Genomic DNA, 18,851 nt, shown 5'->3' on the forward strand with positions numbered 1-18,851 from the left:
CGACTAAACCTCAGGGTGTTACTGCTTTCGAACTATCAATCGACTATATTTTTTTCTTTCAAAATATGAGGCAGTGATTACTCAAGATTAGAGTGCTGAGAAGATGGGATATGTGAACAAATACACTGTGAAGACATTTTGTCGAAAGATGGAAAAAAAATGCAAGACTTGGTATATTTATCAGGCTGGGAAATTTTCGCATATGCGAAAGCCTCTAGCTAAGGTATAGTGAGTCAGTAACGCCTAGGCTTAAGGGGGTGAACCAGTCTTCACTAAGAGCTTAAATAAATATTTCTGTTTTGTGTGCAGATACATGTATTCAACTAAGCTGAAACTCGTTCTAGTTAAAATTTAAAATGTAATAAAAACACTAAAAAAAGACACGACGAGAATTTGAACCTAGCTTGGAATATTTGAAAAGTTTTTATTAATTTCTACATAATCCACTCCTTGTGCTGGATAGTGGTTTCCATTGTTTTTCAAATTTTTCCTCTATTAATTTTTGATCCTTATGAACGTTTTCCCCTAAAATTATGTTGAAACTAAAAATGGTCCACACATAAATATCGAGGAAGGTCTGAAGCTTTTTAGTAATATTGGCTATTACGTTTTCCATTAGGTGATCCTCCCCTCCAGAACTTCTGCTAACAGGTGAAAATCGTCGTGCAGGATCGTGGAGTCACAAGAGAGCTATGAGAACCCTAATAGAGGTTGGAGTCGCCGCTTCTCATATAGAAATTTTGGGTAGTGTGGCTTAGTTTATTGTCGCCAATGCGAGGAAAAGGAGGAGACGAACCCACACTTTATGCGTAGTTGTCCAGCTTTGTCGGACATGAAAGGAAGATTCGTCAAAAGTTGCGAGCGGCATAAAAGCAAGGTCTTTTAAATTTCTATAATATATACAAGTTCCCTAAAAGAGACAAGATTTTTCACTCATTGAATGGTGCCCCACCTTCAGAGGAAAAGCTAGGTAGTGGTCCGGTCCATCATCAAGTGGATGCGGACTCAGAACTCCCACTATCCTCAACAAAAAAATAGGCTTACATATTTTTAGATTTTTTAAAGTTCGACTCTTCGAAAAATTTTAAAATTTGGTGTCATATTTTTTTTGCTGATGGGAGCAATACTGCTTTTATAGAAAGAAATGAGGAAGGAATGATGGATGGAATGAACTAAATTGAATTGCATTTTGGTATCTGGGGAGCTTTGAATTTCTCATGCATATTAACCCATTACTATCAGAAAGGTCATTTTTTGGGAAGAAAAGGCCGAAAAAAACTAAGGGTTTTTTACATAGCTAGTAAGAATACAACGACAGGACATGCTTTAGCTTCATTAAACGACCAGTTTAAGTGAATAATTATTTTTTGGCAGATTTTGATTCAAACCAAATTTTATACCACAATCATTTTATAATAAATATTTGCTTTGTAATTGCTTTATTTTAAGGATTTCACGACATATTTTGGATAGAAGAGTGTTCAACGTTTTGTTCTAAAATGATTTTTCATGATTATCCCTTCATGCCCCGTCTTACGTTGCCCTTGACGTCCGTCATCCTGCTCTCGAGTTCGATGCTCAGATATCTCGACTCCACTTTCCTGTGGCTCGCAAGCCTACCAAGTTCAACTTTCGTAAGGCGAACATCGAAGATCTGAAGTCAGCCCTGGCAGGAATTAACTGGGCCCCCCTCCTCTCTCCATTTACGTGTGACCAACCTTTCTTAGCTCTCTTCAATTCCCTCGTGAGGAATACCCTCGAGTAATGCTCCGTGATCTGGTCTCCCTTCCGTAACTGTGATTGTGTTGCCCTTAAAAAAGTGTTCCCTCTTCTTCTTCCCTTGTGTGGACTACTTCTCCCACCTCCGCTTTCTGAACCTTCCCTTCCTACAACAGTGTATCTATCCTATCTGGATCTATGCACATTTTTTAAACTTTCCGCGGGTCTGATGGACTGCTCCGCCGCTAAGGACATCACTTGCTGTCCTGCGTTCTCTAACACGCGTAACGCAGACATTTTCAATGTGCCCTTTGCATTGGTCGAACTACTTTCATTCCCCGATTCCTAGGCTTTGCCGAAATCACAACGCACAACAGCTTGGTCCTTTTAACTTCTCTACTTTAAGTAGTTTTAAGCATAGGGTAGGATCAATCGATTGCGTCAAATTTTTTGTTATTTCTGCGTCGATTTTCAGCCACTCTTCCTCCAGGATCTCCTCCATCTGGTTAACAATAGTGAAGTGGCGGTCTCGTAGCCTTTTTTCGAAAATACTCCATACATGCTCAATGGGGTTGAGATCGGGGCTTTGGGCTGCTGTTTTAATGACATTTGGGCAATTGCAAAGATGCCAAAGGTTTGTGTTGTGAGCTGTAAGCTTTGGGTCGTTATCCTGATAAAATTTAGAGCTTCGTTTGATTTCGATTTTCATAGCATTGACACGCAAATTTTCTCTTACAAGACGGATTTGTGTCATATACATGACGTGTTTTTGAATTAATAAAAGGGAGCAAATACCACCTGGTAACCACCTCGGTCACGCTGCTCCCAGGACGCAGGTGAGGCAGCGTCTAATGAGTTGCCTCTACCCTGGACGAAACCGCAAGTCATAAATTTTGCAGCTGCCCAAGGATAAGGGTTCCGTGGACCACAACCGTGAAAGCATGTTGCTTTCCAACTGGTCCGATCCGTCATTAAGTGGATGGCGGACTTGGCAATTCTTCGATTCTTAAACAAAATTTTAAATTTTCTTTGAAAATGTCAATATAGTATCGGTGGTCTATAGTCCCTTTGATTGGCACTATATTTCCCACCTCCGACGCCGTCATACACCCCCAAACCGTCAAACCATCTCCGCTATGCTTCACAGTGGAAACCATATTTCGTTCTTCCAACTCAGAGTTTGGCTTTCTGTACACAATCACTCTTCCATCGCATCCCAAGAGGTTGTATTTGCTTTCTTCTGCAAAAATAAAGTCAAGCCAAAACCCTGCGGGCCTGTTTACGTATTCCCGAGCAAATTGAAGCCTTTCCTTGGGGTTTGCCTTTGTAATCACAAAAAGTGTTAGTGGAGAAGGTAAGCCATGGCTTGTGATAAATCGACAAGCATTTTAAGGTTTTGCTTGCAAAAGAAAATCTCATTAAAATCGGTTCAATGTCTGACTGTGTGTCTGTCTGTCACACGCACTATTCTCAGAAACGGCTATACCGATTGACACGAAATTTGGTGAGAAGGTTGGAACTATAAACGCCCAGACATGCAATGACTGATATTCTTATACGTTGAGATTAAAGGTCCCCATGCATGCAAAAGGGGGGTGTAACATTTTTTTTTACCGAATATCGTCATGTTGGGTATCAAATGAAAGTACTTTTCGAAGCCCATCTTAGTTTTGACATTTGTTTGAAAGGTGGGTAGTTGGAGGGGTGGAAAGTGATGATTTCTTTAACGGATCCATTCTCAGAAACTACCCAACCAAAAAATCTGAAAAAAATCATGAAGCTGCTTCTATATGGTATTCAGGTCTCAAAATATTCTCCATATCGAAATCTGCTCAAATTAATTTAATAATTGTACAATACCATATTAGCATACTCAAAGCGTAAAGACAGTAAAATTGTCAGAGGGGCACAACCTCTTTCAGCCTGATATGAGCGTAATCCTTCTCAGCCTGATATGGGCGTGCCGAAAATATGAAACTCGTTTTTCTCGAAACTTTGTTTTTTGTGGCGGCCCTTAACTCAGACAGATCTTGATCGATTGATTTAGACTTTTAACTGTATTTTGACAATTACATACACATTACATGGAAGTATGTAGTATTTTGGCAATATATTATAATTTTCGGATTCTTTTTTTTTAAAGATTGTTTAACTGTTTTTTAAAAAAAAAATTTTAATTTTTTTTGAAAAAAAAACATGTTTTTATGTTTTGGACGTTTTTGTAAAAATCAAGATATCAAAAAAAAAATCTTCCGTGCCTGCAACCACCCTTATGTATAATCGAAAAAAAAAAATTGTTTGTTGAGCATAAATTAAAAATTGTAAGTGTAACCGGTCCATTTTTAGTTAACTTCATTATTGTCCCACTCAAATCCAAAATCCCCAAATTATGCTCATTTTTTCTAACACTACATTGAATTTTGACGGAGACTGATTTGAATTCAATTTATTAGGGACTCGGCGCTTCCCTGGAAGATGCAGCAATATATTATAATTTTCGGAGGATTTTTTCAAAAATTGTTAACTTTTTTTAATCAAATTTTTAACTCTTTTTTTCAAAATTTTTAACTTTTTTTTATAACAAAAAAATTTTTTAACTTTTTTTTAAAAAAAATTTTTAAGTTTTTTTGGAGAAAAAAAGGTTTTGTAAATTTTTGGACAATTTTTCCTTTTTTAAATTATGATTTTTTTAATGAAGTTTTTAAGTACGCCGTTTAAAGAATATATCCAAATCTTCCGTGCCAACGTGCCCCCATGTATAATCGAAAAACAAAGTTGTTTGTTTAGCATAAATTAAAAATTGTAAGTGTAATCTGGCCATTTTTGGTTGACTTCATCATTGTTTCCAAACTTCATAATTGTTACCGAATTATGCTCATTTTTCCTGACCCTACAATGGCCTACCTCATTTTTTCCTGACGCTGCAATGGCCGACTCCTTAAGTGAGAAAAGAAAACTACTTATTCCTAATATAATGTAATCATTATCCCGCAAATTCGACCATAGACGATGGACGATGGAAATTCAATTTTGGCGGAGACTCGGGCTTTCTCTGGAAGACACGCAATCTGTAAAGTCGGCTTGGGAAGATACAGCAGTATATTATAATTTTCGGAGGATTTTTTTTGAAAATTGTTAACTTTTTTTTAAAAAAAAATTTAACTTTTTTTAAAAAATTTTAAACATTTTTTAAAAAAAATTTTAACTTGTTTTTGAAAAAAGAAAAACGTGTCCATTTTTCGTTGACTTAATCATTGTTCCACTCAAATCCAAAATTCCCAAAATATGCTCATTTTCCCTGACACTACAATGGCCTACCTCATTTTTCCTAACGCTGCAGTGCCCTACCCCTTAAGTGACAAAAGAAAGCTATTTATTCCCAACATAGTGTACTGTTTTCTGTAGGGATAAGAGCTAATTATTCCAGAACGGTGAATCATTATCCTGAAAATTCGATGTAAATTGCATTTTGAGGGACCCTGACTTGGATTCAATCTATTAGGGACTCTGGCCTTCTCTGGAAGATACACGGGTATCGCAACCTGGAAAGTCGCCTTTTAATTTTCCACTGGAGTAGAATTTGGAGATTTACTTTCCATATTATAAATATTTTCGAAATCTCTCCTAATTTGCTAGAACTTTTGGTTTTAATTGCTGAGTTTTCCTATTTTATGTTTTTTTTTTTAATTTTTAATATATCGGTTGAACCCTTTAAGTTAGTATGAACATTATTAAGAATGTTATATCCTTGAGACTGGTTGTGAAAAAATTGGTCAAATTTCATGTTTCCCAAATTTTTCTTTTTGATGAATGTGGAAATGTTGATTTTGTTTTTATTTCTAAATGTGTAAAATAGATAGATTCATCCATCCATACCGTCTACGTAATTTTTCGTGTAGAAATTATTGCAAATATTTCAAAATTTTTTAGCCATTTGAAAATGCAAATTTTAGAATTTATTTTTGTCGCTTTCAGAATAGGAAGGTAAATAAATGAATCTTTTTTCATCATCCTCCTAAGAGCCAACTTTTTATAATTCTATTTAAATTTTCTATAAGCGAAAAATTATATTTAATTCTGCTGATATATGTATATCATACATACGATCCGTATACCTTTGTAACGTCTATTTTTTTCATTATTGGTGAATTAAATTTAATGAGGCAGAAATTCTTTGGGAATCTATTAACTCTTGGATGGAGTGTGATATATATTTCTTGGCATATGTCGACATTCCTACACATTTGCAACATTAGGCGTTCGTTCGTGTTCGGGGTTCGAGATACTATTTTGGGAACCAGGCGAATTCAAAAGATCACATTACGCTGTGCCATTTTAGGAGCAAGACGGCCAGTTGTGAATAATACTCCGTGCGAAGCGGATCAGGGTGAGCATAAGAGTTCTGAGTAATATGCATACATGCATCAATCCCTTTATCCGAATTAGTACTCATTCTAATTAAGAGTATCTTCTGCTTTGGTATATCAAAAACTTATAGGAACAATTTTTAATTCATAAAGCGATCTGATTTTCCAAATTGGGAGCAGATCGTCAACGCACTAGCGGAGCGTGTCTACAGCCCAATAATTGACCAGTTTCTATCTTTTTATTTTAATCCAGTTGATGCACTTTGAATTACTATGAGATGTGGCTGAACTTTTTAGATTTCTGCGATGACTCACAAAATATGGTTTTACCAAATGGAATTTAGAAATCACAAAATTTGTATTAAAAGTCACAAAATTTTTTTTCAAAAAAATAATATCAGGGACATTCACAAAAATTTTCAAAAATCACAAAAAATAAATTTTTCCATGGAAATTTCAGGCACGATAAATCACTTTCTGTTTTAAATGATTTTCATTAGGGAAATAGCATTGCCACACTGCACTTTAGAATTTTCTTTTTGTCATTTTTAGGCCATTTTTTCTTTTTATAACTGACCTCTTTGCTGGGTCGTAACTTGACTCCGCACATGGTGCTCAGTGCGGCTAATCCTTTGCTGCTGGATTTGCTGCTGTTGCTGGAACTGTTGTTGTTGTTGGTATTGTTCCTGGCTGATGAATTGCTGAGAGGCATTTTGAACCGTACCCTGTGACGGGTTCGGATTTGAATTTTGTCGATGCATTATGTAACACTACGAAGCATATGTAGGGCAATATAGACCAAAAATTGTTGGAGGAATTTTGATGGATTCGGCACTATTTATTGAGGTTTTTTCTTCTCAGAATTTTTTTTTAAACTATTGTAATTTCAAACTAGGTAATTTGACACTATCAACACTGGTGGAAATTTGTTAATCCTTTTCGGGTTCGATATTACAATTTAAAATTCAGATAAAAGAAAAACACTTCCGCCGTACGCGATTAAATTAGACACGATTTTTATAATTTCTATATTTTTTTTAATATACGAAAATCACTATTCTATCCACAGCTTAAAATTAATATTTCACTTAGTATTTTTTTTATATTTGCAAAAATAGTTTCAAGTCATAATCCCCGAGACTGAAACCAAGACGTCGTTCGTTTTTGAGGTGCGAGCGAAGAATGATTCCAAATCGGATCCGATTTTACCGAGTTGGTACCAAAATATTGTTCCTTCGTTTTTCAGATCTATAAATTTTCCTTCGGATTTTCCGTTCGTCGTTTTTCACCGATTCTCTGTGCTAATAAAATGTAACCGGGTGGGGGTCCCGAGAATGTCTGACTCTTCACACTAAAAATAAGCCATGCTTATTTTAAGAAATATTTTTCATCTTTTACTAGATGCTACCAATACTTTTCTTGATCTTATTGTCGAGTAATTTACCCTGTGGGACTTTTCTTTCCACCATAGACCGCAGTCTGCGCATGAAACTTCAGAATGGAAAAAAGGCTAATGCAACAAGTAAGAGACATGTTTATTCTTAAAGCTAGCACTTGTTGTCATCTTAATTTTTCTTCTAGACCTTTTGAGATGGAACAAATCGATATGTTGATACAACATAGATCTTTTCGTCTCAAGATAGCTGAGATACTTTGTGTCTCATGTCAGTACGCATAAAATTCTCGGCAATCAATGCCATCAACATAATATTGTATAGGATCATGCTTATGTTTATGCTATTTGATGCCCATTAAGGAAATTTCATTGCATACTATGCGTCATTTTTTGTCCCATATGTGACACCACTTACCGTGGTTTTCTGTTTGTCAACTTAACTTTGTCTGCATCGCTGAGTATGTTCTCCTGGTATTCAGTTATTAACCGTATAGTTTTTGCGTAGGGAATTAACCGATTAGCGAACTGCGGTTGTAATAAATTCCACGGTAGCTATGCAATCTTTTACCAGAATCTCTATCCCAACACGATATATAGACATTATCTTTAAAAAATATGCAGTTTTCTGTCTAGAACGATTTGATACCCAACGTCTCCGCGGTTGAGGAAGCACCTCATTTTGGTTGTTAATATGCAACCAGAAGTGCGGCTATTAACTGACCATATGAACATGGACAATTCCAAACAAAAAGATGGTCACTAGGTTTATAGGTCCATATTTATGGAAAAGAGAGAGTTGCAATTAGGAGTTGACCTCCATCGGAGAACCAGAATGAGTTTTGACAGACCTTTAATTTACGTTCGTTAAAATTTTGACATTATAATATGACCATTATAGGTCCGGCATTACTGCTCAAGACACTGTTGTCTTTGACAGTCTGTCAATACCCAGACGACAGTAGCAGATTTTGGATTTGAGGCATTCATTAATGCATCAAGGGATCCTATTTCGTCCAAGCTGCGCGTGAATTAATTTCATAGCACAATTCACCTTTGGCTGATAGCATTGATCCGAGTAACTTAAATCGCTTTCACTGACTGTGATCATGATTGTTTCATTAGGCTCTGTCGTTAAAAAAACTAGTTTTATTTAGCTTCAGTTTGAGACCTTCCTGCGTGAAACGATCCGCTGTACCCAACAGAATAAGGTCCAATCATTGAAATCCTACTATTTTGACCATCAACACTCAATTGAGCCCTACATAATGTAAGTGATCTCCAAATAATGAAAATACTCCAGCATAGCCTTCAAACTGTTACCAAAAACAGAACCTTCATCAACATTTCTCTCTGATAATCATCACATCATGAATTGCAGAGATGATGGTTTTTGTGGAGTTGCTTAGCAGAAGTATCTCTTTTTGAAGAATTTTCTACAGTTTTGAATATGACATTTTCCTAGCTGAAACAAAAAAACTAAACCCTAACCTAACTGTTATGTGGTATCCATTAATCTTCTATCCTCCAAATTAGTCAGAGATTTCAGAAGTGTTCTTATAACTGGAGGTAATGTCAGAGCAGTGTCTGTTGAAAACTCCAATCAACTCCAAAAAAGGTTGAGCCCCGGAATGACAAGTTAACCTTCATTTGAACAGTAAAGGAGGGGGAAAGGTACTCGACTTTGCGTCTAGTGTAACAAGATCTGATTCCATCACCAATTGTTGGAGACGATACACACTAAAAAGGCATTTGCAAACGGCCATAATGTATTCCCTATCTGTATTCAGAGCCAGAAAATAAATCGCCTTCTCAAAAACGAAAATGGATACAAATATCTTAAAGCTGGCATTAACCCATTTTTTTCAATTAAACTTGGGAAATCTGACAGGAAGGACACAAAAAAGAAGCTAATGATGACAATTGTTTCTTATGTCAGGAGGACAGTGTCCAATGATTTAGATTTCTTGATGGTTGGGACCACCAAAACAACAAGAAATATTTTACAATGATCGCTAAGGAATATATGGCACTCATACCTACGGATTTTGGCGGCCTTACCTAATTCATGTTCACCCACCTAGAAATCTGTGGAAGACAGGCTCTCCACTTCAGTGGAAAAACTACTCCCGGTGTCAAAGGCGCGGTCAGCCAAAAAGGATAGTACAGCAACTCCCTTAATGAGAGGAACTGGAAATCTGACTACGGCCGGTCTGTCAGTGACACTGTTATCTAACTCTTCTAAAATACGGGGGGTGGGGGGGAGGCTCGGCAGAACGAAACTTCAGCCGCAAAGGAGAAGGAACTACAGGCTTGCCTGTCAGAACCTCCTCCTCTGCCCGTACCCGGAAAAATGGAAGAAAGGGAAGCTGATAATGTGGACGCAACTGGTCTAACGCCGGTATGTGGAACAGATCCATGTATCCTGGACACCGTGAATCTGGGAAGGCTTCCAGTAACCGACAACGGAAGGCACTGCGAACAAATGCGAAGTTTCTTCGGAATGAGGGCATGGTCGTTGCTACACCATCAATATCCAGAGAAGTCGGACGTAAGAAATCGGAACTTTCGAAAGAAGGTGAGCACAAGCTGGTAACTCCGGTGAGATCCACACTGAACGCAGCAGACTTTTCAGTTAGCAGCGGTTTTCATATCAGACTGCACTTATGGCTACAAACATAAGAGGTAGTCAAATTAACCTCCAGCATGTCAAAGCTTCTTCCTATCTACTGGCGGCAAGGCTGGCAAAGTTGCAGGACTGTCCTTATATATTTCTGGCTTAAGAGCCATGGGTTCGTTTTGACAGAATCTGTGGTATTGCATCAGTCAAAGGGACTAGGATCTTCTTCGATGAGAGATCCTCGAGATCGAGGGCCTGCGTTCTGATGTCAAAATTGTTTGAGGCAACCATGCTGAGACAATTTTCTTCCCAGGACCTTGTTGTGGTCAACTTACAATACCAGGTTAATGGTAAGAGGAGAAACCTCCTAGTTGCCTCTGCTTACTTACCCAATGATTCTTGTGTCCTTCACCGACGCAACAACTAAGGGATCTAGTATTGTATGCAGAATCAAATAGCCTTGAACTTTAAATAGGTTGTGATGCGCACACTCAGCATATTTGTTGGGGAAGTAGCAAATGCAATCCTAGAGGAGAGAAGCTATTTGATTTCATCACTTCAGCTGGTCTTATGTCGCACCCTACGTTCGTGGGACCAAGAAGAAGTGAAATAATTGACCTAAGAATTTGCACTTCAAAGTTGTTAGAGTTGATTAGAAACTGGCGAGTGCTAAATGTAGTCTCACTCTCAGATCACCGTTTCTTAGAATTTAGTCTGATTATTGCAGGCGGACAGGCTTTAATTCAGAGAAGGAATCCTAGGAGATGGATTGGACAAAGTTCAATGAACTTCTTGGCGACAAAGTTGACCTCCCTAGGCGACTAAGGACTCCTTTGGCGATAGAAGATCAATTGGAAACTCTAAATCGCACACTTTTAGAGTACTTTGAAGAGGCTTGTCCTATTTCCCGAGGCCAACGTGGAAAAACGGATCTATGGTGAAACCCAAAACTGCAAAGACTCAGGAAATCAACCAGATGACTTTTAAATCGTGCTTGCAAAAGCAATGAAAATGAAGACTCGCTAAACTTCCAGAACTCACAGCGTGAATATAAAATCCTCGTAAACCGGTCGAATCGAGGCTCTTTTAGAGCATACTGTGAGGAACTGGAAGATGAAAGGGAGACTTCCAGGCTGTGCAGGGTCCTTAATAAGGATGAGTAGGCCAAGTTGGACTCTCTTAGAAAACCGGATGGTACTTTCACGAACTTGTTGAGTCTATACAGACTCTCTTGGAAGTACACCACCACGAACTTGTTGAGTCTATACAGACTCTCTTGGAAGTACGGGATAACAGTTCTCAGATTTGGATAGAAGAGAATTGTCGATTTCTGCAAACCCTTCAACATGAAGGTGGTGCAAGGGGAATTGAGACACTGCGAGAGCGGTTGTTACCATTAAAAAGGCGAGAGCTGCTTTATTATCGTGCCAACACTTCAAAAATTTGTCGAGGATGTCTTGCTTTGAAATACGTGCCTTCCTCTTGACAAAAGGTGAAGATAGTCGTCATACCAAAACCTGGGAAAGATGACTATTCAAATCCAAAGAAAATCAGGTTAATATCAGTTTCGCTGAAATGTCTGGAGAGCCTGGTTGGTCTGCTCTTTATTCTTTGGTTTCAGGACGCGATTCTGAAAGGCGAGTACGCGCTGGGGGTGTTCGTGGACATTGAAGGGGCTTTTGACTGTGCGCCCTTCCAAAAGCTCTGTGATGGCCCCAGAGAGCATGGTGTTGACGAAACTCTAATAAAGTGTATCTACGCTATGCTAACGCAGAGATTATTGTGTGCTGAAGTGGGTGTTAATCGCTACCTAACAACGGAAGTGACGAAAGGCTGCCCTCAAGGAGGTGTGTTACCACAACTTCTGTGGAGTATATTGATCGACTCGCTACCATGTGAACTGCAAAATCTGCCAATACACGTTCAAGCTTATGCGTGGTTTTACTAGCTGTTGGTCGAGATCTCGGAATGGTGTGTAGAAATACACAATGCACCGTTGATTTGATTGACAGTTGGTGTCTCAGTAAGTCCGAACAAAACAACGATGGTATTATTTACAAAAGGAAGGAAACTAAATGGTCTTCACCTTCCAGAGATGGAGGTACAACCCTTCAATTTTCCGAAGAAGTGAAATATCTGGGAGTTATTCTAGACAACAAGCTTCTTTGAAAGAAACATGTAGAGATAAAGAGGAAACGAGCTCTCACAGCTTATGGGCGGATTTTTGCCTCGACATGGGGACTTAGGCCTCAGGTAGTAATGTGGATATATGTTGCTATCATTAGAGTGATGCTCCCTTATGCATCCGTAGTGTGGTGGGTTAAGGTGAAACAAAAAAGTTTTCGCTGTAAACTAGCCACACTGCAAAGAATTGTGTGTCTGGGTATCACCGGTGCGATGAGCACGACATCCGGCACAACTGTGAATGCATTACTCAATTTGTAGCCCTTGGATTCGTTTATTCAGAGCACTGCAATGAGAGCAGCTCATAGATTAATTGGATTAGATCTATAGGGAAACAATAGACGTGGGGGTAAAAAGCATTGGAAGAGTCATTTGAAGAACTGAATCTAGTTTTCGCAATGCCTTCTGATTCGTGGATCCTCATACGTTTGTTTGATAGAAGATATGATTTTATCTTGAAACGAAGGGAGAACTGGGACGAACCTGAAGAATACGTGTCACGATACACTGACGTCTTCTGCACCGATGGCTCAAAAATAGAAAATGGTTCTGGAGCCGATAGTCAAGCTGCGTTGAGGGCATTGAGTGTACTACTCACTACCACACTTCAAAAATCGTTCAGGAATGTAGAAATCGATAGAACTCTGTTTCTAGATTCAATACGATGGAATTACTCTGGGTACATGGTCATTGTGATGTAGAGGGAAATGCAATCTTAGATGCATTAGCAAAAGAGGCTTCAACTTTCCCCATGCCCGGGCATTGGCTGATGCTGCTATCAAAAACTGGGAACTAGCTTCCCATAATAACAGGTGGCGGAGCCTTAATTCTGCTAGACACACCACGCTTTTCCTGTCAGAATCAAACAAACATACTGCAAAGTTTATCCAGTATAAAAGCAGGAAGACTTACAGAACTATTGTGGGCATTCTGATTGGTCATAATTCATTCATCATCATCATCAACGGTGCAACAACTGGTATCCGGTCTAGGCCTGCCTGAATAAGGAACTCCAGACATCCCGGTTTTGCGCCGAGGCCCACAAATTCGATATCCCTAAAAGCTTACTGGCGTTCTGACCTACGCCATCGCTCCATCTTAGGCAGGTTCTGCCTCGTCGTCTTTTTCTACCATATATATTGCCTTTATAGACTTTTCCGGCTGGATCATCCTCATCCATACGGATGAAGTGACCTGCCCACCGTAACCTATTGAGCCGGATTTTATCCACAACCTGACGGTCATGGTATCGCTCATGGATTTCGTCGTTATGTAGGCTACATCCTCATGTAGGGGCCAAAAATTCTTCAGAGGATTCTTCTCTCATAATTCATTAGCTGGGCATATGTTCAGAATAGGAATTATCCAAGATGATACGTGTCTATCCTGCAATGAGGAAGCAGAATTGAGGGACCACCAGACATTCGATTTTTGGTGCTGATGTACTCCAACTGCAGCAGGTAGCATCACATCCACTAACAGAAATCCTGCGACTCAAGCGAATCCGGATATTCCGTTAGACGGGGGAATCGAGAACAATGAACCACTAAGATTTGAGTGCTCAGAGGCTTACAGAATCAAAACGAATTAAAAAATTTTCCTAGTTATATAACAAGAAATTACTGAACATACGCCTCCAAAATTAGCTGACAAACCAGAAGACCTTGCTATGAGGTAACCTGTCGCGTTAATGTGTCTTTTGGCACGTCGCTGGCCACTGCCTCAGCTTTCGCTCCATCCAGTTCCATGTGACTAGTTCCCTTTGTGAATATCAACGGAATGATGAAGTTAAAATATTGGTACTGCGAATCAATTGCCATAGGACCAAGTTAACACACAAGGGCAAAGCCTTGCATCAAAAACTGTCGAAAATACCTTCTAATCAATCGCAACTGATGCTAGTCACCACCAAGACCATGGCTGAATGAACAAAGATTGGTTCTTTCCTCTAATGTAATGTATCTGGGTGTAAAAATACAGACTAACGGTTTCGTCCAGGGCAGAGCCAACTCATCAGACGCTGTCTCACCTCTGCCCTGGAGCAGCGTGACCGTAAGTAGCAACAAAGAAATGGGGTCTCCGGCCGATGATGGTTCTCTGGATGTACACCGCTGTAGTGTGCCCGATCCTAACGTATGGCTCTATTGTATTGAGAAACAATACAATAGAATGAAGCTTAAGAGGAATCAAAGAACCGCGTGTGTAGGTGCTACTGGGGCTCTGCAGTCCTGACCGGCAGATGCTCTGAATGTACTCCTGCATCTCCTCCCCCTAGACCTCCACATTAAATACGTTGCAGTGTGCATTGCCGTCAGACTATGTGAGTTCGGATACTGGGCAGCGAAGTCCTACGGCCACAGCAACATCCTAGACGAAATGCCTCGGGAAATCTGGCCATTCCCCACGGATTATGCCACACGCAAGCTGAACTTCACGAGAAATTTTGCTGTGGACTTTCCAACCAGGGCAAAATGGAAGACTGGCAGCGTGTTGCAAGGTTATGACTCAGTATTCTTTACCGACGGATCAAAGATGGCCTGTGGAGTCGGCGCGGGGGTTTTCTCGAATACACACAGTGTATCCAAGCCGTATGATCTCCTTGGTCTCTGTCGATAGCTGGAGCGAGATTCGAGCTCCATGCGTAACATAGCCATTCTGACCGACAGCCAAGCGGCCATCAAGGCCATGTATTCAGCGACGACATCCTCCAGCCTGGTGGGGCAGTGCAGAGACCCGCTGAACCGTCTGGGCGGTACGCTCAAGGTCACCCTCCTCTGGTTGCCCGGGCATATAAACACAGAGCGGAATTAGCGGGCTGAAGGATTGGCCAGGCGAGGTTATGCTCTTGGCAGCCCTTCGGTGAATACAGTGGGTGTTTCGCTGGCGGCTGTCAGGGGCCGGATTCACTCGCACTATCCAGCAGCCGGGGGCCTAAGATGGCGAAGGAGAATTTGGCCCGCTTATAACATAACCCAATTACGAGAGCTCCTGTGCCAGACGCGTGGAAATGCATTCAAGATTACGGCGGTCTGCACGGAGCACTGGCTCATAGGGGACCATGCCGCCAGGCTCGGCATACCCTAAAATTCACATTGCCGAAGCTGCGGAGAAGGAAGGGAAACTCTCATGCACTTTTCTCTGCGATTGCCCAGCTCTAGCTAGAGTCAGGCTACGGATACTGGATAAACCATACTTTAGGGACCTCAGAGAGATTTCTAGCTGTTGGGTGGGAGAGCTGCTTTCCTACGTGAATGCTATGATCCGAGCCGGCTAGATTCTGCCTTCCTGCTCCCATAAAAGGAATCACGGTCTTAGGAGTTTGTGGCATCAAAACGGCGCTCCACAGCGTTAAATGGGCTTCTCGGAACGGTCACTGATACCTACCTTCCTTCTAATCACGAGTAGAACAGAGTGTACAAGTGTAGAGTAGTTTCTAAACTGTTTTTCCGAAGTTTGCGAAAAATAGATGAAAATTATTTTTTGATTAAAGCATCCTTTATTGTTTTCCTTTTCATTAGTGTAAGTGCTGAAATTTAAGGCCTCACAAGTATAAATTTTGGGGTGACTCGTACCAATAAAGGTCACAATCGGTTCCCGAAGTACTGATTCTAGCCGCAAAAGTACGTTATTCCTAAAAAAATCTTTTGTTTTTTTTCAATCTAAGCCCCAATTTGTTTAGAACAATCTATGCCAAACGCAAAAATACAATCGTATATGTATATAAGTATATTGTGTCCTTGTTTAACTATCTAACATAACTTGAAGTAGGTTTCTAATAGTTCAAACAATCTCATTTGCATTTGATTAATTGTTATTTTATTAGATTGTATTTATAAGTCAGTATTATTATGATTTCATATATTGGTATCTGTTTAGTAGCACAAAATTATTAAAAATGTGATAAAATAGTTATAACAAAAGTTAAAATTACGATGATGCACACATAAAAACTTAAAAACAAAAACGTTAAATGTTTATCTTGACCAAACGATTGGGAGTGTGAATTGCATCTGAATCTTTTCGTTCGCAATTCGAACATTCTTTCAATTTCAAGATTGTTATTTTCTGTTCCAATTTAAACTGCGGAAATATCTGTTTAAAAGATGAGGCGAAGTCTGTTATTGTCTAAATTCTTTTATTTTTTTTTATTTATCTACTACTGGGAAGATTTTTGCATGTTGTTGGAAGCTGGAAGAAACGTAGAAATGTATAGATGAAAAACGATTAAATTACACATTCTTCAAAGTTTAAATTTATTCACGAAAAGGACAAAGAAGCGTATGCATGCCGTATGCAGACAACAGTCACATCTTGAGAAAAGTCATGTGTTTGGTCATGCTGTTGATGGTTCAATGAAAAGAAAGCATAAACATCCATTCTGGAATATATCTTGTACTTTTACATGACAGTGAGATGATTGGAGTTATTTTTAGATGCGTGTTGGAGACACGTTGTTGGTGAGGTTGCAGTAGTGATTTGCGCTATGTCTAGATGGTTATTATTGTCATTTGGTTAGGCATTTCATTGCATGCAATCAAGCTTAGCATAATTCTACTCGTGGCGTAAATGGGAGAGCAAGAAAAAATCCCATAAGGAACCCCCGCAAACTGAGTAAGGAGACCAATGGAAGGTTTAACGAAGACCCTTAAAATAGCGGTGAAGTGTGGCTCTTCACATGGTTGAAAGTATAGTAATTGGATTCCAAATATGAGACATGATGATAATGATATGGGGATGCTCTAATGTGGTCTTTAGTATGAGTCTTAATTTATTACTTAAGATACACAGTAGCGGAAAAAAATATTTAATATTTGTTTCAATTTGCACTTAGCATACTTAGTGAATTGAAAAATATATTTTAAATTTTTTTCTACTAAATGCATTAATATTAATTAGATTTTTATTCTATAAAAAAGATACGATTGAATATTTTTTGTTCTGTTACGTAAGAAATTTGTATCTCAACTCCTGGCAATCAATGACTTATACTAATATTTTTTCGTACGCCTCTTGAAAGTAAATGGTATCCTATATATTGGGTTGGGGAAAAAGAAATGTAATTAGAATTATCCGAAGCCCGAAGTCAAATATGCGCCGTTTTGTTCGCAAAATTGTAGTTATTTAGAAGGCAACTTCATTATTCCCCCCTTCTAAACGACCCCCCCCCCCCCCTTATTTGCAAAAAACTCAAACAGCCAGTTTTCGCAAGCCTCTTTTGAGGCCAACTTAGTTGCACCAAGAGCGTTTTGCATGGACTGGAACAGATGGTAATCACTTAGTGCCATGTCCGGACTATACGGTGGCTGCGATAGGACATCCCATCCGAGCTCCCGTAGTTTCTGGCGGGTCATCAAAGATGTGTGAGGCCGAGCGTTGTCCTGGTGGAACACAACACTATTCCCATTGACCAATTCTGGTCGCTTCTGGTCAATCGCCTCCTTAAAACCGTCGAGTCGCTTACAGTAGAGGACCAAATTGAGGGTCTGGCCATAGTTGAGCAGCTCATAGTGGATGATTCCCTTCCAATCCCACCAAACACACAGCAAAACCTTCCTGGCCGTCAATTCGGGCTTGGCGAGGGTTTGGGCCGGCTCGCTGCGCTTCGACCACGATCTTTTTCGCTTGAAGTTGTCGTACGTGATCCACTTTTCATCACCAGTCACCATCCGCTTCAAAAATGGGTCGAATTCGTTCCGTTTCAGCAGTGCATCGCAGGCGTTGATTCGGTCCAAGAGATTTTTTTGCGTCAACTCGGGTGGCACCCAAACATGCAGCTTTTTTGGAATCCAATCTTCTGCAAATGGTTTCAAACGGTTTTATGGTCTATACCCAATTCCTGGTCAATCCAGCGAATGCTCATATGCCAGTCTACTTGGATGATTTCGACAATTTTATCGGTTTCTACGACGATTGGCCTACCAGTACGGGGTGTATCTTCGACATCCACTACACCAGAACGAAATCAATCGAACCAACGCTGTGCTGTGCGAATCGTTACAGTATCGGGCCCATAAACTTCACAAATTTTTTCGGCCGCCTTCGTTGCATTATTACTTCTCAGGTAGTAAAAACGTAAAATATGATGAAATTCTTGGTTGGTGGACTCCGCCTTTGACGCGCTATAACTTGAGACTGAAACACACGATCACAACACTCCCAAAGAGACACTTGTAGTACAGAGTATCATCTTCAAATCGCCGTATAGTATGACCCGATGCGATAAGTACAACACAAAATATGTTTAAGTGTCGCCATCTATTGACATTTCTTTTTCCCCAACCCAATATGTTGGACTGATTTGATATCCATATAAGCTGTCTGGCCTACGCCATAGTTCCATTTGAAGCAGAGTCTACCTCGTTTTCTTTTTCTGCCATAGTTACTACCACAGCCTATTGAAGCGGCTTTTGTCCACAACCAAACGGTCATTGTATCGCTCATAGATTTCGTCGTTATATAGACTACGACGTTGTTCATCCTCTTGTAAGGGACCAAATATTATTCGGAGGATTCTTCTCTCGAACGCGACCAAGAGTTTGCAATTTTTCTTGCTAAGAACCGAAGTCTC

The 18,851-nt window shown here is 39.7% G+C and overlaps 1 protein-coding gene across 1 annotated transcript in view; it reads right to left on the bottom strand.

Annotated features, from left to right (window-relative positions):
• The window catches only part of LOC119647649 (titin-like), a 448,809-nt gene that overhangs the window by 155,836 nt on the left and 274,122 nt on the right, over window positions 1-18,851 (bottom strand). The window contains 1 exon segment of the mRNA XM_038048710.1: window positions 6,664-6,856. Within this exon segment, the coding sequence (XP_037904638.1) occupies window positions 6,664-6,856 (193 nt within the window).

Source organism: Hermetia illucens, chromosome 2 (assembly GCF_905115235.1).
Source record: "Hermetia illucens chromosome 2, iHerIll2.2.curated.20191125, whole genome shotgun sequence".
NCBI classification, from domain to species: Eukaryota; Metazoa; Arthropoda; class Insecta; order Diptera; family Stratiomyidae; genus Hermetia; species Hermetia illucens.